The 27,031-nt window shown below is 46.7% G+C and overlaps 1 protein-coding gene across 1 annotated transcript in view; it reads right to left on the reverse strand.

Moving 5' to 3' along the window:
* Positions 1 to 27,031, reverse strand: part of c15h16orf89 (chromosome 15 C16orf89 homolog) — a 143,179-nt gene that overhangs the window by 103,328 nt on the left and 12,820 nt on the right. Inside the window, exons 2-3 of the mRNA XM_038820879.1 lie at positions 9,210 to 9,362; positions 1,487 to 1,637 (exon numbers count right to left, since the gene is read on the reverse strand). Of these exons, the coding sequence (XP_038676807.1) occupies positions 1,487 to 1,637; positions 9,210 to 9,362 (304 nt within the window). The remainder of the gene's footprint in view (positions 1 to 1,486; positions 1,638 to 9,209; positions 9,363 to 27,031) is intronic.

Consider the following 27,031-nt stretch of genomic DNA (forward strand, 5'->3'; position numbering starts at 1 on the left):
TCACACTCAAAATGGCCACCGGCTGTTGTACGCAGTTTTCTTTGCTGCGACACAGTATTAATGGCGTCAGCCACGTTTCCCGATTTTGCACTCTTTTCTTTTGCCACGAACTACATAGTCTTGATTAGTAAGTTCGTGGATGACACAGATAGGTTGGAGATTTGGGCAGAGAAATGGCAAATTGAATTTAATCCAGACAAATGTGAGGTAATGCATTTTGGTAGGTCTAATATAGAGGGGAGATATACCGTAAATGGGTATAGAGGGAATCGGCACTACAAAGTGCTGAGGGTTTTGGCAAAGGTTGGTATCATGACCAGTACAGGCTTGGAGGGCCCAAGGGCCTGTTCCTGTGCTGTATTGTTCTTTGTTCTAATCACTCGATGCCTGTTCACTGGCCTTGCACACATTAATCGCATCTTCAAGCGGCAAAACCGGTTGTCTTAGCATTTTCTCACACAGACGTTCATCATTTATTCCGAACACAACTTGATCACACAACAAAGAATCGGATGCTGATGAAAAGTTATAGGTCTGCACGCACAACTTTAAATCTGTTATGAAAAAATCTACTGACTCCCCTCTTAACTGCCCACCGTTTTCTGAACATGTAACATTCAGAGGTCTCATTCACCTGTTTCTTACAGTGTGTATCGAACTTTTGTAGCACTATGTTGTATTTATTTTTATCCTCATCAGCACTGAATGCAAATGAATTATAAAGTTCTCATGCTTGCAGTCCAGCCAAATTTAAAAGAGGTGTTATTTTTCTTTGGTCTGAGGCACTTTCAAAGGGCGGAAGCAGAAAGGAAAACTTCAAACTGCTGTTTAAAGAAAGCCCAGTTCTGGCATAGTTTACTGTGTGTTCTCAAGCTTCTTGAAATCTTCCATCTTCTGATTAGTCTTCGTTGTAGATTTTCTGAGTTCTGTAGCTTCTGGATTGCATCTTCAATTTCCTAATGCTATTCTTTCCTAATCTAACTGTTTTTTACTAATAGAAATAGACTCCTGGTACCATGTGGGGCCTTTACTATTTAAAGTGTTCCACTCCTGGTAACATGTGGTGTTCTTTGTGTTGCTTAATTCAGGATGATTGGCGTAGTGTTCACAAAGACCACAAAATAGCTTGAACTTAAACAAACCTATAAATGTATTAACACTACTAACCTGGATTCGACACGTACTCCCAAATAATACACAGTTGACTAATAACATCTAAACTACACTAATCTACAGCTAATCTCACTACTGGTTTAAACTATGATCTGCACTCACTTACACTACACTATCTGTACTTCTGAGTCTCACTAGCTAACTCCTGCACATGCTCTCCCACAAGGCTTAGCATCACTGTCTTATATAGTTGTAACTGTTCACTCCCTCTCGTGGCTTCTCTCGACACTTCATTAACCCTTGCAGTACTCACAGTTATGATAATACCACAAGTTCAATTGATCATTTCTAGAATTTCAACAGTAACACCTACCATGTACCCAGCAGCTGAATCATACATCTGTCACTCATCTCTTCCCCAAAACATTCTAAAATCCGCACTTCAGGATAAACCAAGCTGGAATCTGTTTGCGTCCACCCAGGTTTCAAAGTCCAGAAATCTACATGTAGTACCTGTTGAAATGCTATGTAAAGAAACAACAGACTTTGAGGTTAAAGCAGCACTATTATAAAATGACGTCAAGAAAAGGAACAATTTGATTCTCCCAGCCATTCAATACAATTATAGCTGAAATAACTAAGATTTGGCCCATCAAGCTTCCTCTACCAGGCAATCAGATATGGCTCAGATACAGTCCAAAGATGTGCAGGTTAGGTAGATTGGCCATGATAAATTGCGCCAGCGGTAGACGGAGTGAATGGGAGCAATCTAATAGCTGTGTTGCACCCGAACAGGGTCTCAACGTGGCTGGCAGATGCCGGGAGAAGCTTTCCTCAGGCTTTCCGACAGCCAGTACACCTCACGAGATCTACCCAGTGCCATGGGAGTGTCTCTTTAAGAATGGTTTGGTCTTCCACATGACTTGTAGCAGTGCTTCAGTGATGTCATTTGTGGGTGGAGCTGGGCTGTGGCTATCAGATGAGAGGGGGTTTAGTGTTTGGGTTTCAGTTTTGGTTTGTTGCTTTGGACGGCAGAAGAAAAAAACATTGTTTCCTTGTTTTCATTTTAAAGCTGTTCAGGGAACTGAAAGCACATTGGGTGTGGCAAATTGCCTTGGGAACTTTAAAGATAGAGTTGCTTTCCGGAAGGAGTTTTGAATCTGCTGGTTGTAACTGGACCATAATCTCAGGGAAATGACCATTCAAGTAAGATTACAGTGTGCTGGGCCACGCCCTTGAAAGGGGTTTTGGTTTATGTTATTTTGTATTGAATTGGAACAGCTAAGGGGGATTCATTAAGAGTTATATACATAGATTACTGTAGCTGTTGTGTGTTGTTTCATGTTTGTAATTGATAACAAATTCTTGTTTTATATATGTTACTTACATTTTTATAATAAACCTTTTTGATAAAAGCACCTAGGAATCAGACCTGAAGGGAAGGATCTTGTACTCATCCTAGCCAAATTCAACATAAAGGTTACAGGTCAGGTGAAATTCATAATACACTTTGGTTTTTCTAAGCCCTGGCCCATAGCACCAGATCCCGCAAGCATCATGATCAGGACTCCAGGCATCTACCAGCCTCCCCAGCTGGATGCCATTCAGTACTGGTCCATGTTTAATGACACAGGGGGGTCTCTCCGGCATTGGAGGTTCCTGGCTGGTTAGGGATAGGCAGGGTGGCCCCTGGCCCTCACCCTGGAATGCAGAAATCTTGGCACTGCCAGAATGGCACCTTGGCACTGCCAAAGTGACCAGGTAGAACTGCCACACTGGTAGAAGGACTGTCAGGGTGGAACAGCCAAGGGTCAGGGCCTGAGGGGGGCATACTGATGAATGGACGGTAGAAGGGGTGTATGAAGTGCGCTCTGGTGCAGAGCAGGTAGGTAGGGGCTTCCGGAAGGTTTGGGGGTTGGTGAAGAGTGGGGGTTGTCCTGGACGGGAGGAGGCCCAAAAGGGGATGTGGGAACCTTGAAAAGGGAGCCCCTCAGTGATCCCACGGTGGGGTGTCATTACTTTGGAGGTGTGGGGTAATGCCCACGGGTGTAGGTGTGTAGCAATAAGCCCAGCTTCATGCAAACATTACTTACTACAGGCCTATTGGGAGATTTGGTCAACTTCAAATGACAATATTCTGGAACTTTGTGACCTGAGCTATTGAAGGAAAGTTTGAAACGTGCAAAAATAGGGGTCTGCAATGCACAAATCGAAAGTTTAAACAGGAACATATAACTGTAGGAATATGCACCTACAATCATAATACTGGAAGACTGATGTCTGAAGGATGGACCTGTGGTTAGAAGAAAAGCGACAGTCAACATCTCGGAGCAGAACACAACGGTCTGACCTTTCTATGGAATACTCATATGAGAAAAATATAAAAATCAGAGATGTGAGACCATTTCTTTAGTGATGACTCATGGGACCTACCTCACACAGAGGAAGCTCAGCAAGTAGAAGAACAGTTAGCACTGCTGCCTCACAGTGTCAGGGACCTGGGTTCAATTCTGGCCTTGGGTCACTGTCTTTTTGGAAATTGTATGTTCTCCGTGTGTCTGTGTGGGTTTCCTTCAGGTGCTCTGGTTTCCTCCCACAGTCCAAAGATGTATAGGGTAGGTGGATTGGCCATGCTAAGTTGCCCCTTAGTGTCCAGGGATGTGAAGTTTAGGTTATGGGGTTGCAGGGTTAGGGAGGGACATGGATCGGTACAGACTCGATAGGCCTAATGGCCTCTGTCTGCACTATCAGGGATTCTATTCTACCTCCGAGAAGAACTTGGCAATTTCAAATATCTATTTATGTCTAAAGCTGTGAGTATTGAGGCAAATTGTGATCAGTTGTATAGAAAGATTTGAATACATAGTGCATTTGGTTCAAGTTTAGTGAATAAAATTGTGTTGAATCATAAGCTACAGTGTAGAATGTTTCTTTGATACATAACTGACCTCTTGTAACAGTACAGAGACAAAGAGACTCAACAGGGATGACATTGCCTGTGGGTGGGGGGTATCAGGGACCCTGAAGACCACTTCAAGATCAGGGCATCTTTAAAAATGTTGGCCCGAACTCTGAGGAGCCGATCTGGCCAGTGAGTTCAGCTGCCAGTGATGAAAATAATTCTGACTGTGGGATAGCCCGGAAAGAAACTCCCCAGGGCCCATAAAAGTGACTGTGTGGTTAGATAGCAGTGGGAAACTGACCGACAGAGCTGGTGGGAAATCTCAGGCCACAAATAACACTCAGGAACTTTTCCGTTAGATCGGGCCCAACGTTAGTGGAAGGAATGCTAATCTAATGGCTCCTCCTATTTCTTTACAATATTGGGGGTGAAATCCATTCCCATAATTACATTTCTGTTGCTACATGAAGAAACCCCACCCCACTGTATCTCCTTGTTGTTATCCTTCTCTTGCTGCAGTCAACACCTGGGGTATTGTGTGTAGTTTTGGTCTCCTTCTCTGAGGAAGGATGTTCTTGCTATAGAGAGAGTGCAGGTTTACCAGGCTGATTCCTGGGATGGTGGCACTGACGTACAAGGAGAGATTGAATCGGTTCAGAAGTTCAGAAGAATGAGGTGGATCTCATACATACCTATAAAATTCTAGCAGGACTAGATAGGGTAGATGCAGGAAGGATGTTCCCAATGGTGGGTGTGTCAAAGTACAAAGACAAGTACAGGACAGGAATAGGTCCTTTCGCCCTCCAAGCCTGTGCTGATCATAATGCCTAACTAAAAAAAACTTCTGTCCTGACTCGGTCTGCATCCCGCTATTTCCTCCCTATTCATGTGCCCATCCAGATGCCTCTTAAATGTTGCTAATGTTCCACCACGTCCTCTGGCAGCACGTTCCAGGCATTCACCACTCTCTGCGTGAAAAACTTAGCCGCACATCTCTCTTAAATATTCCCCCTCTTACCTTGAACCTGTGCCCCCTTGTAATTGACACTTCCTACCTGGCAAAAAGCCTCTGACAATCCACCCTGTCTGTGTCTCTCATAATGTTGTAGATCTCTATCAGGTCTCTCCTGTTAAAACAATCTTCATTTATTCAACCTCTCCTCATAGCCAACATCCTGAAGACCAGGCAACATCCTGGTGAACTTTCTTTACACTCTCTCCAAATCTTCCATTTCCTTCTGATAATGAGGTGACCAGATCTGCATGCAATACTCCAACTGCAGCCTAACCAAAGTATTATATAGCTGCAACATGATTTCCCAACTCTTGTACTCAATGCCCGGGCTGATGAAGGCTAGCATGCCATATACCTTCTCAATCACCATGGCCAGCTATCTTGCCACTTTTAGGTAACTGTGGACCTGCACGCCCAGATCTCTCTGCATGTTAGGTCACAGGGATCACACACTGAGGATATGGAGTAGACCATTTAGGTCAGAGATGACGAGAAATTTCTTCACCCAGAGAGTGGTGAGCCTGTGGAATTAGTTACCACAGGAAGTAGTTGAGTCCAAAACATTGTATCATTTCAATAAGCAGTTAGATGTAACAGTGAGGACGAAAGGGAACAAAGGATATGGGGGAAACTGGGATTTGGCTATTGAGTTGGATGGTCAGCCATGGTCATAATGAACGGCATAATTGAAGGGGCCGAATGGCCTCCTCCTGCTCATATGTTTTCTTTGTTTCTCTATGTCCTCTTAGACTAGCTGTCTTAATTAGCATTTTAATAACAACACTACTTAAAGTTTAATATCTTTTAGTTTAAAAATCTGAAATATTGGGCCGAATCTTTCCACAGGGCATCTGGAACTCAAAATCAGGATGATTTCTGTGTCCTGGCACTGTGTTTTGTGTGTTTTGGATGTGTGTCCGAGGGGCTGATTTGTTGGCAGATGTCTGCCATGCAATTAGGGAGGACAGGCAAGTTGCTCAAGCGCAAGTGCAGGACATGATAACACCAAATGCAATGTCAAAAATGAGAATTTAATTGGCTTTCTGTTGCTACCATGGGGATAGCCTTTAGAATCTGTATTCAGGAGAGTAGGAAGGTGTGGACCAGACAGGAAGCATTCAAATTTCAGTCTTCCAGCCCTTGAGAGCAAAACTGACTTCTTGACCTGGACAAGGTCAGTCCCATTCTCTCCATCTTTCTCTTTAAATACTGCCCAATGGACTTCCGGTGACGGCCATAGTACGAGTTGTGGCTCCCGCTCGTGGCGGTTTTTTCGGGCCTTTTCCCCAATTAACGGGTGGATGTGAAGAGGCAAAAAGGTGCAGGAGAGTTAGTGGAAGAGAGTGGCTGATTGGTGCATGGTGCTGAGGGCCAGAAGAGGTCGCAAAAGAGGGGAACAGACTGCAAAAGGTGGTGCGGTGCCTGTGACGCAAATGGAGATGGCGGAGGGGCAGGGAGCAGCCCTGCCAGCTCAGTGGTCAACAGAGCAGCTGGTGGGCTTCCTGAATGGGAAGTTTACCCAGCAATGCAAGGAGAATCCGGAGCACCTGGCCCGGGCAATGGATTTGATTAAGGCGGTGAACGACCGCGTGGAGATGTGGCTGGAGGCTGATCACTTGGAACGTGTGAAGGTTGAATGGGCCAGTCAAGAGAGCCCGTGTGTTCGCACATTTTAAAAGATTAAACGTGGATGTGGCCATGCTACAAGAGATCCACCAGAAGGTGGGGGACCAGACTAGACTGAGGAAGGGATGGGTTGGGCAAGTATTTCATTCGGGATTGGACTTGAAAACGGAGGGGGTGGCGAATTTGATCAATAAGTGGGTGGCTTTTGAAGTGGGAAGTACAGTGGAGGACTTTGGGGGAAGGTATGTTATGGTGAGCGGGAAACTGGAGGGGATGCCGATGGTGTTAGTGAATACCTATGCCCCGAACTGGGATGATGTTGAATTTATGAGGCGGGTGCTGGGGAGGATCCCTGACTGGACTCGCATCGGCTGATTATGGGGGGGGGACTTCAATACAGTCCTGGAACCGAGACTGGACCAATCGAGCTTGAGGTCAGGGAGGATATCAGCAATAGCCAAGGAGCTCTGGGGGTTCATGCAGCACATGGTGTGGCGGGGGGGGAGGGGGGGGGGGGGGGGGAGAAGGCGTTGGATCCGTGGAGATTTGGGAGAGCGAGGGCGAAATAATTTTCATTCTACTCTCATGTGCACAGGTGTACTCCCGAGTAGATTTTTTTGTGTTTGACAAGGCGTTGTTGTTGGGGATGGTTGATATTGAGTATTCGGCAATAGTGGTGTCAGACTATGTCCCGCATATGGTGGACCTACGAGTGAGCAAAGGGGGGACCCAGCACCCACAATGGAGGCTGGATGTGGGACTGTTGGCGGAGGAAGAGCTCTGTGAGCAGGTGAGGAAGGCCATCCGGAGATATGTGGAGATTACTGGCACGGGGAGGTTTCAGCAGGTACAGTTTGGGAGGCACTGAAGCAGTGGTCAGGGGGGAGTTTATTTCGATTCGAGCACATGGAGAGAAAGCGGAGCGGGCAGAGATAGAGAGGCTTGTGAAGGAAATCCTGCAGGTGGATAGGTGCTATGCGGAGGTCCCGGAGGCGGGGCTGCTAAAGAAACGGCAGAGGCTGCAGTTGGAGTTTGGGCTATTATCTACGAAAAAGGTAGTGGGGCAGTTGAGAAGGGTGAGAGGAGCGGCGTATGAGTGAGGAGAGAAGGTGAGCAGGATGCTAGCGCACCAGTTGAGGAAGCAGGAGGAGGCGAGGGAGATTAGGAAAGTGAGGGACACAGTGGGAATACGGTCTTGGGCCCGGCTGGGGTAAACAGGGTGTTTGGGACTTCTATAGTAAGTTGTACGAGTCGGAACCCCCAGCTAGGAAGGAGGACATGAGATGGTTTTTGGAGAGGCTGGAGTTCCCGAAGGTGGATGAGGAGTTGGTGGAGGGCCTGGGGGCCCCAATTGGGCTGGTAGAAGTAGTGGAGGGGCTGGAGGCAATGCAATCGGGTAAGGCCTCGGGTTTGGACAGGTACCCAGTGGAATTCTACAAGAAGTTCTCAGGGGCATCGGGACTGCTATTGGGAAGGGCTTTCAATGAGGCAAAGGAGCTCTCCCAGCATTCCCCCCAACATTGTCGCAGGCGTCAATCTCCCTCATTCTAAAGCGAAATAAGGATCCGGAACAATGTGGGTCATATAGACCTATTTCCCTGCTAAATGTAGATGCCAAACTATTGGCAAAGATCTTGGCCTTGAGGATTGAGGACTGTGTGCCAGGGGTAATAGGGGAGGACAAGACGGGGTTTGTGAAGGGGAGGCATCTAGCGACCATCATCAGGAGGTTACTCAACGTGATCATGATCCCTCCAGAGGGATAGAGGTGATGGTGAAGGTCTTTGATCAAGTGGAGTGGGAATACCTATGGAAGGTCCTGGGATTTGGGCAGGGATTTGTGGACTGGGTCCAGTTGTTGTATCAAGCACTGGTGGCGAGTGTACAGACGAACCGGATGAGATCAGATTATTTTAGGTTACACCGGGGTACGAAGCAGGGGTGCCCACTTTCCCCACTACTATTTTCGCTAACTATAGAGCCGTTGGCAATGGCACTGAGAATGTCGAAGGTCTGGCAGGGGATAATACGGGGTGGGGGGTGGGGGTGGAGCACACGGTTTCGCTTTACGTGGATGATTTGCTTTTATACATAACAGACCTGCTGGGGGGGATTGGAGGGATTATGGGGATATTAGAGGAGGCATGGGGGTGGTGATAGCCAGTAAGGGCAGGAGAACCAGTGGAAAGGGGGCGGGGGAAGGTGGTCCTGTATATATTAGCCATGTTGGCTGGGGTTTGTTACGGGGGGGGAGGGGGGGGGGGGGGGGGGGGTGTTGGTTATGTTGATTTGCTCTTGCTGATACCTGCTGTTTAAAATTATAAATGCCGTAATAAATAGTTTCTATAAAAAGTACTGCCCAATGAGCATCAGACTAAATTAACAGTATCTCCTTGGTACTGTGATCGGAATCACATACAACCTGTCAATCAATTATTTTCATTTTGCTCTTGATTTCTTCAGTAAGAATTAAAGTGCAAATTTGTGAATTTTACTTTAAATCAATGGAAATTACGATCGAATTATTGCATATATCAGGCAGTTAAAGTGTACCTTTGAAATACATCGGGTCATTAATCTTCATTGCTTTAATAGCTTTTACTGACGTGAAGTCCAGTCTTCTTACTAGATCATCCAACTTCTTCAACTGTGTAGCAGCGTCCGATCCCGAAAGTGACCATTTCTTCATTGCATCTCCAAGTTCAGCTGTGTGAGTAAAACAGCACCCTACACAGTCAGGGGCAGCACCATACACAGTCAGAGGCAGCACCCTACACAGTCAGGAGCAGCACCACACACAGTCAGGAGCAGCACCAGACAGTCAGGAGCAGCACCATACACAGGAGCAGCACCACACACAGTCAGGAGCAGCACCACACACAGTCAGGAGCAGCACCATACACAGTCAGGGGCAGCACCATACACAGTCAGGAGCAGCACCATACACAGTCAGGAGCAGCACCATACACAGTCAGGGGCAGCACCATACACAGTCAGGAGCAGCACCATACACAGTCAGGAGCAGCACCATACACAGTCAGGGGCAGCACCATACACAGTCAGGAGCAGCACCATACACAGTCAGGGGCAGCACCATACACAGTCAGGGGCAGCACCATACACAGTCAGAGGCAGCACCCTACACAGTCAGGAGCAGCACCACACACAGTCAGGAGCAGCACCAGACAGTCAGGAGCAGCACCATACACAGTCAGGAGCAGCACCATACACAGGAGCAGCACCATACACAGTCAGGAGCAGCACCAGACAGTCAGGAGCAGCACCATACACAGTCAGGAGCAGCACCACACACAGTCAGGAGCAGCACCATACACAGTCAGGAGCAGCACCATACACAGTCAGGAGCAGCACCATACACAGTCAGGAGCAGCACCATACACAGTCAGGAGCAGCACCAAACAGAGTCAGGAGCAGCACCCTACACAGTCAGGAGCAGCACCAAACAGAGTCAGGAGCAGCACCATACACAGTCAGGAGCAGCACCAAACAGAGTCAGGAGCAGCACCCTACACAGTCAGGAGCAGCACCATACACAGTCAGGAGCAGCAACATACACAGTCAGGAGCAGCAACATACACAGGAGCAGCACCAAACAGAGTCAGGAGCAGCACCATACACAGTCAGGAGCAGCACCATACACAGTCAGGAGCAGCAACATACACAGGAGCAGCACCCTACACAGTCAGGAGCAGCAACATACACAGGAGCAGCACCATACAGAGTCAGGAGCAGCAACATACACAGGAGCAGCACCATACACAGTCAGGAGCAGCACCATACACAGTCAGGAGCAGCACCATACAGAGTCAGGAGCAGCACCATACACAGTCAGGAGCAGCACCATACACAGGAGCAGCACCATACACAGTCAGGAGCAGCGCCATACACAGTCAGGAGCAGCACCGTACACAGTCAGGAGCAGCACCGTACACAGTCAGGAGCAGCACCATACACAGGAGCAGCACCATACACAGTCAGGAGCAGCGCCATACACAGTCAGGAGCAGCACCATACACAGTCAGGAGCAGCACCATACACAGTCAGGAGCAGCACCATACACAGTCAGGAGCAGCACCGTACACAGTCAGGAGCAGCACCATACACAGGAGCAGCACCATACACAGTCAGGAGCAGCGCCATACACAGTCAGGAGCAGCACCATACACAGTCAGGAGCAGCACCATACACAGTCAGGAGCAGCACCATACACAGGAGCAGCACCATACACAGTCAGGAGCAGCACCATACACAGTCAGGAGCAGCACCATACACAGGAGCAGCACCACACACAGTCAGGAGCAGCAACACACACAGGAGCAGCACCATACACAGTCAGGAGCAGCACCATACACAGTCAGGAGCAGCACCATACACAGGAGCAGCACCACAAAGAGTCAGGAGCAGCACCATACACAGTCAGGAGCAGCACCATACACAGTCAGGAGCAGCACCATACACAGTCAGGAGCAGCACCATACACAGGAGCAGCACCATACACAGTCAGGAGCAGCGCCATACACAGTCAGGAGCAGCACCATACACAGGAGCAGCACCATACACAGTCAGGAGCAGCGCCATACACAGTCAGGAGCAGCACCATACACAGTCAGGAGCAGCACCATACACAGTCAGGAGCAGCACCACACACAGTCAGGAGCAGCACCAAACACAGGAGCAGCACCATACACAGGAGCAGCACCACACACAGTCAGGAGCAGCAACACACACAGGAGCAGCACCATACACAGTCAGGAGCAGCACCATACACAGTCAGGAGCAGCACCATACACAGTCAGGAGCAGCACCATACACAGGAGCAGCACCATACACAGGAGCAGCACCACACACAGTCAGGAGCAGCAACACACACAGGAGCAGCACCATACACAGTCAGGAGCAGCACCATACACAGTCAGGAGCAGCACCATACACAGGAGCAGCACCACAAAGAGTCAGGAGCAGCACCATACACAGTCAGGAGCAGCACCATACACAGTCAGGAGCAGCACCGTACACAGTCAGGAGCAGCACCGTACACAGTCAGGAGCAGCACCATACACAGTCAGGAGCAGCACCATACACAGTCAGGAGCAGCACCACACAGAGTCAGGATCAGCACCATACACAGGAGCAGCACCATACACAGTCAGGAGCAGCACCATACACAGGAGCAGCACCATACACAGTCAGGAGCAGCACCATACACAGTCAGGAGCAGCACCATACACAGTCAGGAGCAGCACCATACACAGTCAGGAGCAGCACCATACACAGTCAGGAGCAGCAACATACACAGTCAGGAGCAGCGCCATACACAGTCAGGAGCAGCACCATACACAGTCAGGAGCAGCACCATACACAGTCAGGAGCAGCACCACACACAGTCAGGAGCACACCATACACAGGAGCATCACCGTACACAGTCAGGAGCAGCACCATACACAGTCAGGAGCAGTACCATACACAGTCAGGAGCAGCACCATACACAGTCAGGAGCAGCACCGTACACAGTCAGGAGCAGCACCGTACACAGCCAGGAGCAGCACCGTACACAGTCAGGAGCAGCACCATACACAGTCAGGAGCAGCTCCGTACACAATCAGGAGCAGCTCCGTACACAATCAGGAGCAGCTCCGTACACAGTCAGGAGCAGCACCGTACACAGTCAGGAGCAGCACCGTACACAGTCAGGAGCAGCACCGTACACAGTCAGGAGCAGCACCAAACACAGGAGCAGCACCATACACAGTCAGGAGCAGCACCATACACAGTCAGGAATAGCACCATACACAGGTGCAGCACCATACACAGTCAGGAATAGCACCATACACAGGAGCAGCACCAGACACAGTCAGGAGCAGCACCATACACAGTGAGGAGCAGCACCGTACACAGTGAGGAGCAGCACCATACACAGACAGGAGCAGCACCACACACAGTCAGGAGCAGCACCGTACACAGTCAGGAGCAGCACCATACACAGTCAGGAGCAGCACCATACACAGTCAGGAGCAGCACCATACACAGTCAGGAGCACCATACACAGTCAGGAGCAGCACCACACACAGTCAGGAGCAGCACCACACACAGTCAGGAGCAGCACCAGAGAGTCAGGAGCAGCACCATACACAGTCAGGAGCAGCACCACACACAGTCAGGAGCAGCACCATACACAGTCAGAGGCAGCACCATACACAGTCAGGAGCAGCACCACACACAGTCAGGGGCAGCACCATACACAGTCAGGAGCAGCACCATACACAGTCAGGAGCAGCACCATACACAGTCAGGAGCAGCACCATACACAGTCAGGAGCAGCACCATACACAGTCAGGAGCAGCACCAAACAGAGTCAGGAGCAGCACCATACACAGTCAGGAGCAGCACCGTACACAGTCAGGAGCAGCACCAAACAGAGTCAGGAGCAGCACCATACACAGGAGCAGCACCCTACACAGTCAGGAGCAGCACCATACACAGGAGCAGCACCATACACAGTCAGGAGCAGCACCGTACACAGTCAGGAGCAGCAACATACACAGGAGCAGCACCATACACAGTCAGGAGCAGCACCACACACAGTCAGGAGCAGCACCACACACAGTCAGGAGCAGCACCAGAGAGTCAGGAGCAGCACCATACACAGTCAGGAGCAGCACCACACACAGTCAGGAGCAGCACCATACACAGTCAGGGGCAGCACCATACACAGTCAGGAGCAGCACCATACACAGTCAGGAGCAGCACCATACACAGTCAGGAGCAGCACCGTACACAGTCAGGAGCAGCACCAAACAGAGTCAGGAGCAGCACCCTACACAGTCAGGAGCAGCACCAAACAGAGTCAGGAGCAGCACCATACACAGTCAGGAGCAGCACCAAACAGAGTCAGGAGCAGCAGCCTACACAGTCAGGAGCAGCACCATACACAGGAGCAGCACCAAACACAGGAGCAGCACCATACACAGTCAGGAGCAGCACCGTACACAGTCAGGAGCAGCACCACACACAGGAGCAGCACCATACACAGTCAGGAGCAGCACCATACACAGTCAGGAGCAGCACCGTACACAGTCAGGAGCAGCAACATACACAGGAGCAGCACCATACACAGGAGCAACACCATACACAGTCAGGAGCAGCACCATACACAGTCAGGAGCAGCACCGTACACAGTCAGGAGCAGCACCACACACAGGAGCAGCACCATACACAGTCAGGAGCAGCACCATACACAGTCAGGAGCAGCACCGTACACAGTCAGGAGCAGCACCACACACAGGAGCAGCACCATACACAGTCAGGAGCAGCACCATACACAGTCAGGAGCAGCACCCTACACAGTCAGGAGCAGCACCATACACAGTCAGGAGCAGCACCAAACAGAGTCAGGAGCAGCACCAAACAGAGTCAGGAGCAGCACCATACACAGGAGCAGCACCCTACACAGTCAGGAGCAGCACCATACACAGTCAGGAGCAGCACCATACACAGTCAGGAGCAGCACCATACACAGGAGCAGCACCATACACAGTCAGGAGCAGCACCATACACAGGAGCAGCACCATACACAGTCAGGAGCAGGACCACACACAGTCAGGAGCAGCACCATACACAGTCAGGAGCAGCACCATACACAGTCAGGAGCAGCACCATACACAGGAGCAGCACCACACACAGTCAGGAGCAGCAACACACACAGGAGCAGCACCATACACAGTCAGGAGCAGCAACATACACAGTCAGGAGCAGCACCATACACAGTCAGGAGCAGCACCATACACAGTCAGGAGCAGCACCATACACAGTCAGGAGTAGCACCATACACAGTCAGGAGCAGCAACACACACAGGAGCAGCACCATACACAGTCAGGAGCAGCACCATACACAGGAGCAGCACCATACACACGAGCAGCACCATACACAGGAGCAGCACCACACACAGTCAGGAGCAGCACCATACACAGGAGCAGCACCATACACAGGAGCAGCACCATACACACGAGCAGCACCATACACAGGAGCAGCACCATACACAGGAGCAGCACCATACACAGGAGCAGCACCATACACAGTCAGGAGCATCACCACACACAGTCAGGAGCAGCACCATACACAGGAGCAGCACCATACACAGTCAGGAGCAGCACCATACACAGGAGCAGCACCATACACAGGAGCAGCACCATACACAGTCAGGAGCAGCACCATACACAGGAGCAGCACCATACACAGGTGCAGCACCATACACAGTCAGGAGCAGCACCATACACAGGAGCAGCACCACAAAGAGTCAGGAGCAGCACCATGCACAGTCAGGAGCAGCACCATACACAGTCAGGAGCAGCACCATACACAGTCAGGAGCAGCACCGTACACAGTCAGGAGCAGCACCATACACAGTCAGGAGCAGCACCATACACAGTCAGGAGCAGCACCGTACACAGTCAGGAGCAGCACCATACACAGTCAGGAGCAGCACCGTACACAGTCAGGAGCAGCACCATACACAGTCAGGAGCAGCACCATACACAGTCAGGAGCAGCACCATACACAGTCAGGAGCAGCACCACACAGAGTCAGGATCAGCACCATACACAGGAGCAGCACCATACACAGTCAGGAGCAGCACCATACACAGGAGCAGCACCATACACAGTCAGGAGCAGCACCATACACAGTCAGGAGCAGCACCATACACAGTCAGGAGCAGCACCATACACAGTCAGGAGCAGCAACATACACAGTCAGGAGCAGCAACATACACAGTCAGGAGCAGCGCCATACACAGTCAGGAGCAGCACCATACACAGTCAGGAGCAGCACCACACACAGTCAGGAGCACACCATACACAGGAGCATCACCGTACACAGTCAGGAGCAGCACCATACACAGTCAGGAGCAGCACCATACACAGTCAGGAGCAGCACCATACACAGTCAGGAGCAGCACCATACACAGTCAGGAGCAGCACCGTACACAGTCAGGAGCAGCACCGTACACAGTCAGGAGCAGCACCGTACACAGCCAGGAGCAGCACCGTACACAGTCAGGAGCAGCACCGTACACAGTCAGGAGCCGCACCGTACACAATCAGGAGCAGCTCCGTACACAATCAGGAGCAGCTCCGTACACAATCAGGAGCAGCTCCGTACACAGTCAGGAGCAGCACCGTACACAGTCAGGAGCAGCACCGTACACAGTCAGGAGCAGCACCGTACACAGTCAGGAGCAGCACCAAACACAGGAGCAGCACCATACACAGTCAGGAGCAGCACCATACACAGTCAGGAATAGCACCATACACAGGTGCAGCACCATACACAGTCAGGAATAGCACCATACACAGGAGCAGCACCAGACACAGTCAGCAGCAGCACCATACACAGTCAGGAGCAGCACCGTACACAGTGAGGAGCAGCACCATACACAGACAGGAGCAGCACCACACACAGTCAGGAGCAGCACCGTACACAGTCAGGAGCAGCACCATACACAGTCAGGAGCAGCACCATACACAGTCAGGAGCAGCACCATACACAGGAGCAGCACCATACACAGTCAGGAGCAGCACCACACACAGTCAGGAGCAGCACCATACACAGTCAGGAGCAGCACCATACACAGTCAGGAGCAGCACCATACACAGTCAGGAGCAGCACCATACACAGGAGCAGCACCACACACAGTCAGGAGCAGCACAATACACAGTCAGGAGCAGCACCATACACAGTCAGGAGCAGCACCATACACAGTCAGGAGCAGCACAATACACAGTCAGGAGCAGCACCATACACAGGAGCAGCACCATACACAGTCAGGAGCAGCACCACACACAGTCAGGAGCAGCACCATACACAGGAGCAGCACCATACACAGTCAGGAGCAGCATTGTCCCACATCATTATTCCGCAACATCGTCCCACAACATCGTTCCACAACATCGTCCCACAACACCTTCCCAAAGCACTTTCCGATTCCGATGTAAGTGCAGCTGATGGAACATTTGTCATTTTTACTCCTTTTTCATCATCAAGAGCACAAATGTACATCAGGTAAAACAACCATGTAATTTTCTTTATTTTCCATAGAATCCCTACAGTGCAGAAGGAGGCTATTCAGCCCATCAGGACTGCACTAACCCTCTGAAAGAGTACCTGACCTAGTCCTACTTTATCGCCATATCCCCATAACCCCACGTAACCTACACAACTTTGGTCACTAAGGAGAAATTTAACATGGCCAATCCACCTAACCTGCACATCTTTGGACAGTGGGAGGAAACTGGAGCACCTGGAGGAAACCCACGCAAACACGGGGCGAAAGTGCAAACTCCACATTAACGGCGTTCAAAAGGCATCTTGATAAATACATGAATAGGATAGGTATAAGAACATAAGAACTAGGAGCAGGAGTAGGCCATCTGGCCCCTCGAGCCTGCTCCGCCATTCAATGAGATCATGGCTGATCTTTTGTGGACTCAACTCCACTTTCTGGCCTGAACGCCATAACCCTTAATCCCTTTATTCTTCAAAAACTATCTATCTTTACCTTAAAAACATTTAATGAAGGAGCCTCAACTGCTTCACTGGGCAAGGAATTCCATAGATTCACAACCCTTTGGGTGAAGAAGTTCCTCCTAAACTCAGTCCTAAATCAACTTCCCCTTATTTTGAGGCTATGCCCCCTAGTTCTGCTTTCACCTGCCAGTGGAAACAACCTGCCCGCATCTATCCTATCTATTCCCTTCATAATTTTATATGTTTCTATAAGATCCCCACTCATCCTTCTAAATTCCAACGAGTACAGTCCCAGTCTACTCAACCTCTCCTCATATTCCAACCCCTTCAGCTCTGGGATTAATCTAGTGAATCTCCTCTGTACACCCTCCAGTGCCAGTACGTCCTTTCTCAAGTAAGGAGACCAAAACTGAACACAATACTCCAGGTCTTGTGGGCAGCACGGTAGCATGGTGGTTAGCATAAATGCTTCACAGCTCCAGGGTCCCAGGTTCGATTCCCGGCTGGGTCACTGTCTGTGCGGAGTCTGCACGTCCTCCCCGTGTGTGCGTGGGGTTCCTCCGGGTGCTCCGGTTTCCTCCCACAGTCCAAAGATGTGCGGGTTAGGTGGATTGGCCATGCTAAATTGCCCGTAGTGTCCTAAAAAAAGTAAGGTTAGGGGGGGGGGGGGGTTGTTGGGTTACGGGTATTTAGAATTTAGAACAGTACACCCCAACGATGTTGTGCCGAGCAATGATCACCCCACTCAAACCCACATATTCACCCCCATACCCTTAACCCAACAACCCCCCCATTAACCTTATTCTTTAGGACACTAAGGGCAATTTATCATGGCCAATCCACCTTACCCGCACATCTTTGGACTGTGGGCGGAAACCCACGCACACACGGGGAGGACGTGCAGACTCCACACAGACAGTGACCCAGCCGGGAATCGAACCTGGGACCCTGGAGCTGTGAAGCATTTATGCTAACCACCATGCTACCATGCTGCCCTGGGTATAGGTTGGATACGTGGGTTTGAGTAGGGTGATCATGGCTCGGCACAACATCGAGGGCCGAAGAGCCTGTTCTGTGCTGTACTGTTCTATGTTCTATGTTCTAGGAGTGGCCTCACTAACACCTTATACAATTACAACATAACCTCCCTAGTCTTAAACTCCATCCCTCTAGCAATGAAGGACAAAATTCCATTTGCCTTCTTGATCACCTGTTGCACCTGTAAACCAACTTTCTGTGACTCATGCACTAGCACACCCAGGTCTCTCTGCACAGCGGCATGCTTTAATATTTTAGCGTTCAAATAATAATCCCGTTTTCTGTTATTCCTACTAAAATGGATAACCTCACATTTGTCAACATTGTATTCCATCTGCCAGACCCTAGCCCATTCACTTAACCTATCCAAATCTCTCTGCAGACTTCCAGTATCCTCTGCACTTTTTCCTTTACCACTCATCTTAGTGTCATCTGCAAACTTGGACACACTGCCCTTGGTCCCCAACTCCAAATCATCTATGTAAATTGTGAACAATTGTGAGCCCAACACGGATCCCTGAGGGACCCAGTAGCTACTGATTGCCAACCAGAGAAACCTCATTAATCCCCACTCTTTGCTTTCTATTAATTAACCAATCCTCTATCCATGCTACTACTTTACCCTTAATGTCATGCATCTTTATCTCATGCAGCAACCTTTTGTGTGGCACCTTGTCAAAGGATTTCTGGAAATCCAGATATACCACATCCATTGGCTCCCCATTATCTACTGCATGTATGTCCTCAGAAAAAGGCCTCAAAAAATTCCACTAAATTAGTTAGGCATGACCTGCCCTTTATGAACCCATGCTGCATCTGCCCAATGGGACAATTTCTATCCAGATGCCTCACTATTTCTTCCTTGATGATAGATTCCAGCATCTTCCCTACTACCGAAGTTAAGCTCACTGGCCTATAATTTCCTGCTCTCTGCCTACCTCCTTTTTTAAACAGTGGTGTCACGTTTGCTAATTTCCAATCCACCGGGACCACCCCAGAGTCTAGTGAATTTGGTAAATCATCAGTAGTGCATCTGCAATTTCCCTAGCCATCTCTTTTAGCACTATGGGATGCATTCCATCAGGGCCAGGAGACTTGTCTACCTTTAGCCCCATTAGCTTGCCCATCACTACCTCCTTAGTGATAGCAATCCTCTCAAGGTCTTCACCTGTCATAGCCTCATTTCTATCAGTCACTGGCATGTTATTTGTGTCTTCCACTGTGAAGACCGACCCAAAAAACCTGTTCAGTTCCTCAGCCATTTCCTCATCTCCCATTATTAAAACTCCCTTCTCATCCTCTAAAGGACCAATATTTACTTTAGCCACTCTTTTTTGTTTTATATATTTTAAAAAACTTTTACTGTCTGTTTTTATATTCTGAGCAAGCTTACTCTCATACTCTATCTTACTCTTCTTTATAACATTTTTAGTAGCTTTCTGTTGCCCCCTAAAGATTTCCCTCTAGTCTCCCACCAATCTTTGCCATTTTGTATGCTTTTTCCTTCAACTTGATACTGTCCCTTATTTCCTTAGATATCCACGGTCGATTTTCCCTCTTTCTACCGTCCTTCCTTTTTGTTGGTATAAACCTTTGCTGAGGTTCTCCAGTGGAAGGTTCTCCACTGTTCCTCAACTGTTCCACCATAAAGTCTTTGCTCCCAGTCTACCTTAGCTAGTTCTTCACTCATCCCATTGTAATCCCCTTTGTTTAAACACAAAACACTAGTATTTGATTTTACTTTCTCACCCTCCATCTGTATTTTAAATTCCACCATATTGTGATCGCTCCTTCCGAGAGGATCCCTAACTATGCGATCATGAATCAATCCTGTCTCATTACAAAGGACAAGATCTAGGACCGCTTGTTCCCTCGTAGGTTCCATTACATACTGTTCTAGGAAACAATCGCGGATAGACGGATAGATGGATACTGCACAAAAAGAAGTGCTGAGGGTTTTGCCAAGGTTAGTATCATGACTGGTACAGGCTTGGAGGGCCGAAGGGCCTGTTCCTCTGCTGTATTGTTCTTTGATCTTTGTCCATAAAGACAGTGACCCAAGGCCAGAATCGAAGCCGAGTCCCTGGCCTGTGAGGCAGCAGTGCTGAGGTAGGGATAGAAAAAGGTTATCAGGACTTGAAACAGTAGCTCTTTTCTCTCCCTGCAGATGCTGCCAGACCTGCTGAGATTTTCCAGCATTTTCTCTTTGTTGCCATTTGGTGCCATTTAATATTGTATTTGCTGCTCACAATGCCTTTAAGACTAAACACAGTGTGGGTGATTGCTTTATGGATTTGTTTATTGTCAAGTGTGTCATGTGAGAGTACCTTTAAGAAATAGGTGTTTATAAATGGGTGTGTATATAAGTATCTGTAGTGAGAGTACCTTTAAGAAATGGGTGTTTATTACTGCAGTGAGTGGGTGGAGCTGGGCTGTCTGTCAGCTTTTTACTTTTGCTATAGGCTTTTGCTGCAGGGTGGGTTTGGTTTCATTTTAGTTTTGGAGAAGCTGAAATCACAGCAGGATGTGTGTGAATCTCTGCAAGCTTATGAATGTTCATTTGGGATTTTAAAAGTGGTAATTGCTCTCAATAGTGAATTTAAACCTGATCTTTGTGTTAAAAGGGTCTTTTTCCTTCTGAATGTTGTTTGGGAATTTATTAAGGATTACCTAGTGCTGTATTCTTTGGGGGTTGAATTTGAATTAATGGTTGCTAAGATGTTCACTGTATGTTTCAAAAAGGTTAACTTGAGTTCATAGAATAAACATTGTTTTGCTTGAAAAAAATACTTTTCCATTTCTGCTGTACCACACCTGTAGAGTGGGCCGTGTGCTACCCATACCATAATCTAGTAAAAGTTGTGGGTCAGGTGAACTACGTGATACACTTTGGGGTCCTCTAAACCCTGGCTCATAACAAATTGGGGGCTTGAGGGGGATAAAAGTCTATCTATTCTATTGGCTTAGTGAACTTAAAGACAGTGAGGGGTGAGCATATTGTGGTTGCTTTTCAAGTCTGGTATTTCAGTTTAAGTAGGGAGTGTGTTGTGGACAATGGCTCATTCAGAGGCTCGGACGTTTTTGGGGGTGGTGATGGTCACACGCAGTACATTATGGACTGAGACTAAAAGCAGACTGTTAGATTTGGCGAAAAACATTGCAGTTAACATTGCCTGACAGAAAGGGAAAAGGTGAGGTAATTATGGCGGTGGCGAAGCATTTAAAATTGCCTAAGATACAGTTTGACTCATTGGAAATGGCAAAATTTCAGTTACAAATTAAACAAATGGAACGTGAGAAAGAATTAAAGCAGCTTGAATACGAAAGAGTTAGAGGAAAAAGAGAGAGAGAGAGAGTTTGAACTTCAGAAAAAGGCCATGAAACATGACAGTCAGTTAAAATTAGCTGATTTATAGGGAAATGTGCAGTTTGAGGATAGTGATGAGGATAGTGAGAAGGAGCGTCAAAGTCGAAGGCTTGGTGGGGATCTATTTAAATATGTCCAAGCATTGCCAAGGTTTGATGAGAAGGTCATTTCATTTGAGAAGGTGGCTAAACAAATGAAATGGACACAGGACATGTGGGTATTACTGATTCAAACAAAGCTGGTAGGTAGGGCTAGTGAAGTGTTTGCATCACTACCAGAGGAGGTATCTGGGACGTATGAGGAGGGGGAAAAAATCCATCTTTGGTGCATATGAACTAGTGCCTGAAACTTACAGACAAAGGTTTAGAAATGCAAGGAAAAATTTTGGTCAAACATACATGGAGTTTGAAAGGATCAAATAGTAATTTTGATAAGTGGATAAGGGCTTTTAACATAGACCAAACGTATGAAGCTCTCAGAGAAATTATACTTTTGGAGGAGTTTAAAAATTCAATTCCTGATGTTGTGAGAACTCATGTGGAAGAGCAGAGGGTTAAAGCTGTGAGATTAGCAGCAGAAATGCCAGATGATTATGAATTATGAAAGATGATTCATAAATCAAAGCTTGGTTTCCGACATCAGTTTCAGCCGGTGAGGGATAGAAACTGGGGACATGAGAAATACTCAAATGGTAAAGGTAAAGGTGATCTGATGGGAGATAATAAGGAGAGTGTACCTCAGATTAAAAAAGAAATCCATGAGGGTGGAAAAGAAAATGGCTGGTTTAGCACAGTGGGCAAAAGAGCTGGCTTGTAATGCAGAACAAGGCAGCAGCGTGGGTTCAATTCTCGTACCAGCCTCCCCGAACAGGTGCGGGAATGTGGCGACTGGGGGCTTTTCACAGTAACTTCATTGAAGCCTACTTTGTGACAATCAGCTATTATTATTATTATTATTATTATTATTAAATGAAAAGTTTCAAATGTTTTCACTGTAATAAACTAGGCCATGTAAAATCACACTGCTGGTGGTTGAAGAAAAGCACTGGAAGGCTGATGTGGTAAAACAGGATAAGACAGTGGGATTTGTTAAAGTGGTAAAGGAAATTCCAAGTGAAGCGAAGGAGGTACAAAAGATTGTACAGCCTGATCAAGAGGTGATTGATAAGAAGGTGCCAGATCTCATTAAAGAATTTACTTGTGTAGGTAAGGTTTATGTATCAGGAGGAACAGGTAAAGAAGTCACAATTTTAAGAGATACGGGAGCTAGTAAATCTTTAATGGAAAGAGATGAGGAGTTATGTAGTTTGGGAAGAATATTGCCAGAAAAGATGGTAATATGTGGAATTCAGGGTGAGAGGAGTAGTGTTCCATTAGAAAGGTAAGGTTGGAAAGTCCAGTGAAGAGTGGTGAAGTGGTAGTAGGAGTAATAGAGAAACTATCTTGTCCAGGAATACAGTTTATCTTGGGTAATGATATAGCTGGATCGCAGGTGGGAGTGATACCTACTGTGGTTGATATGCCAGTGGAAAATCAGACAACTGAACTGTCGGAGGACGAGTATCCTGGGATTTTTTGGATTGTGTAGTGACAAGGTCGCAAAGTCACAGGTTAAGACAAGAGGAGAAATCAAAGAGTGAAGATGAAGTGAAGTGCAATTATCAGAAACTATTTTTGATCAGATTATTGAAAAAGAACAAGAATAGGTGGAGAATGAGGCGGATATTTTTAGTTCAGGAAAATTGGCGGAATTACAACAGAAAGACATAGAAATAAAACGGATGTATCAGAAAGCATACACGGAAGAGGAATCTGAGTGTATACCAGAGTGTTATCACCGTAAAAGTGATGTCTTGATGATAAAATGGAGACCTTTACATATGCAGGCGGATGAAAAGTGGGCAGATGTTCATCAAGTAGTATTGCCGATAGGGTATAGAAAGGAGGTGTTGCGAGTTGCACATGAGGTACCAGTGGGAGGTCATTTGGGAATAAGGAAAACTCAAGCTAAAATACAGAAACATTTTTATTGGCCTGGACTACCTAAAGATGTAGTTAAATTTTGTCAATCATGTCACACATGTCAAGTGATAGGGAAACCTCAAGCAGTGATAAAACCAGCGCCCTTAATACCCATTCCAGCATTTGAGGAACCTTTTACAAGGGTCTTAATTGATTGCATAGGACCGCTTCCCAAAAAGAAAAGTGAGAATCAATATCTTTTGGCGATAATGGATGTGTCTACTAGGTTTCCAGAGGCCATTCCAGTACGTAATATTACAGCAAAAAAGATTGTGGAGGAATTACTTAAATTCTTTACTAGATATGGACTACCCACAGAAATACAATCAGATCAAGGATAGAATTTTACCTCAAGGTTATTCAAAGAAGTTATGGATAGCTTTGGAATAAAACAATTTTAATCAACTGCGTACCATTCAGAGTCGCAGGGAGCATTAGAAAGGTGGCATCAGACATTAAAGACAATGTTAAGGGCTTATTGTCACAATTATCCAGAGGATTGGGATAAAGGAATTCCATTCGTACTGTTTGTAATTAGGGATGCACCTAATGAGTCAACCAAATTCAGTCCTTTTGAACTAATTTTTGGTCCTGTGGTAAGAGGACCACTTAAATTGATTAAGGAAAAATTGGTGAGTGAGAAATCGAAAATTACTTTATTGGATTGTGTGTCAAATTTTAGGGATTGATTAAATAGAGCAGGTGAATTGGCTAGACAACATTTAAAAGTTGCACAAAATGGGATGAAACGGGTCGCAGACAAGAAATCCAAAGTTCATAGTTTTGTCAGTGGTGATAAAGTTTTAGTATTGTTATCAGTGGTAGGTGAACTTTTAAAAGCAAAGTTTTGTGGACCTTATCATATTGAAAGGAAATTACGTGGTAAAATGATGTGGTAAAAAAGCCAGATAGAAGAAAACTCACAAAGTGTGTCATGTGAATCTGCTTAAAAGGCACTTTGAAAGGGAAGGAGAGAAAAAGGAGGAGGGTTTAATGATTCTAACTCAAAGTGATGAACCAAATCCAGATGACTGTGAATTTGACATACCTCAAATAAAATTGGAAAATGAGGATGTTCTTAAAAATTGGGATAAATTGTTAAGTTACCTTCCAGAGGAAAAACGGACTGACCTGAAAGTGTTATTGATATCACGTGGGCAAGTTTGCAGCGATAAATTGGCAAGTACTAAAATGGCACTACATGATGTAGATGTGGAAAATGCTGTTCCAATCAAACAACATCCATATAGACTGAACCCTTTAAAATTGGCATAGGTTAACAAAGAGATTGTGAGTATGCTTAAAAATGGCATAATTGAAGTGGGTTGCAGCCAATGGAGCTCACACATTGTGATGGTACCTAAACCAGACAGTACCCAATGGTTGTGTGTGGACTATAGAAAGGTTAATGCAGTTACAAGAACGGACTCTTATCCTATCCCACATTCGGAGGATTGCATTGAGAAAGTGGGACAATCAGCTTTTATTTCTAAACTGGATTTACTTAAAGGTTACTGGCACGTATCTTTATCCAGCAGGGCGAAGGAGATTTCAGCTTTTGTGTCTCCATATGGTATATACCAATTCAAAGTTATGCCATTTGGCATGAAAAGCGCCCCAGCCACATTTCAACGGTTAACTAACAAAGTTGGTTCAGGATTACCCAATTGTGCGGTATACATCGACGATCTGATAATTTTCAGCCAGACATGGAAAGAACATTTAAAACATCTGATGGGAGTTATTTGATCGACTTCAGGAGGCGGCTTTGGTGGTAAACCTAGACAATAGTGAATTTGGAAAAGTCCAAGTCACTTTCCTTGAGGAGTTTCCAGGGATACCCTCAAGACGAAGGGAAATAATGCGATTTCTTGGCATGAGTGGATTTGATCGAACATTTGTGCAAAGGTTTTGTCGCGTGTTTGCTCCACTGATGGACTTGCTGAAGAAACGTCAAAAATTTCAATGGACAGCGGAGTTTCAAGAGGCATTTGACTGCCTGAAAGCTGTGGTAACCAATGTTCCTGTGTTGGAAAATTACAAGGGACCCTATGATCAGATTGAACTGAAGTATCTGACTTTGAAGAGAAATGCCGAGGGGTAGAGAAATAGATGAACCGTGCAAAGACCTTGTTGTTCAAAGAGATGTCAGTTGAGAAGGATTTCAGTTGGAGGAAGAAGAACAAAAATGGACTATATTATTATACCTGTTTGCGTGTGTTGTTTTTTGAAACGAAAAAATATATTTACTGTGTGCGTTTTTTAAAGGATGGTGAAAATGTGAAAAATGAAACCATCTTGAAGTTGATGGTTTATTTTTTTTTCTTGGGGAAGATGTCATGTTAGAGTACCTTTAAGAAATGAGTGTTTATAAATGGGTGTGTATATAGGTATCTGTAGTGAGAGTACCTTTAAGAAATGGGTGTTTATTACTGCAGTGATGTCAGCGAGTGGGTGGAGCTGGGCTATCTGTCAGCTTTTTACTTTCGCTTTAGTCTTTTTGCTGCAGGGTGGGTTTGGTTTCATTTTAGTTTTGGAGAAGCTGAAATCACAGCAGGATGTGTATAACTCTCTGCAAGCTTATGAATGGTCATTTGGGATTTTCAAAGTAGTAACTGCTCTCTATAGTGAATTTAAACCCGATCGTTGTGTAAAAAGGGTCTTTTGTCTTCTGAATGTTGTTTGGGAATTTATTAAGGATTACTTAGTGTTGTATTCTTTGGGGGTTGTATTTGAATGGTTGTTGAGATGTTCACTGTATGTTTTAAAAAGGTTAACTTGAGTCCATAGAATAAACATTGTTTTGCTTGAAAAAAATACTTTTCCATTTCTGCTGTACCACACCTGTAGAGTGGGCCATGTGCTCCCCATGTTAACATGTACTAGATGCTGTGGTATGAAGAGGCAAGAGTTCAGCTCCTTTTTCCCCAACACACCTTTAATGGTTCAAACTCACTCTGCACAGAACTCTACAGATCATCAAAAGCTCCAGAGTCCACCTGAAGCCCCTTTACATATCAGTGTCAATCATTGAACACTTAACATAAATGAGACAATCACTGAACACTTAACATAAATGAGACAACTAATTGCAATGTCTCTTAACCCACTACTTAACAGTCTCCCCTTCCTTGGAGAAAAAAAACAATTAGGTAAAAACAAAATTTCAAGAAACTAAAATTTGAAGAAACTAAAACACACACCTGATTCCCCCTTTTTTTTTTAAGTAGAAGAAAAAAAAACATTCACAGAAACAGGCGCCCTTCATTCACGATATCTAAAAGTTTCTGTGAACTGGCCCCTCTTTTCGTGAAACAGTCTGACAGTTGATAGCTACTGTCAAACCATTTAATTTTTGTTATTTCCCCTCTGTCCAACAGAGAGAGATGGGGATTTGAGACAGAAA

Source organism: Scyliorhinus canicula, chromosome 15, assembly GCF_902713615.1.
Source record: "Scyliorhinus canicula chromosome 15, sScyCan1.1, whole genome shotgun sequence".
In the NCBI taxonomy this organism is placed as follows: Eukaryota; Metazoa; Chordata; class Chondrichthyes; order Carcharhiniformes; family Scyliorhinidae; genus Scyliorhinus; species Scyliorhinus canicula.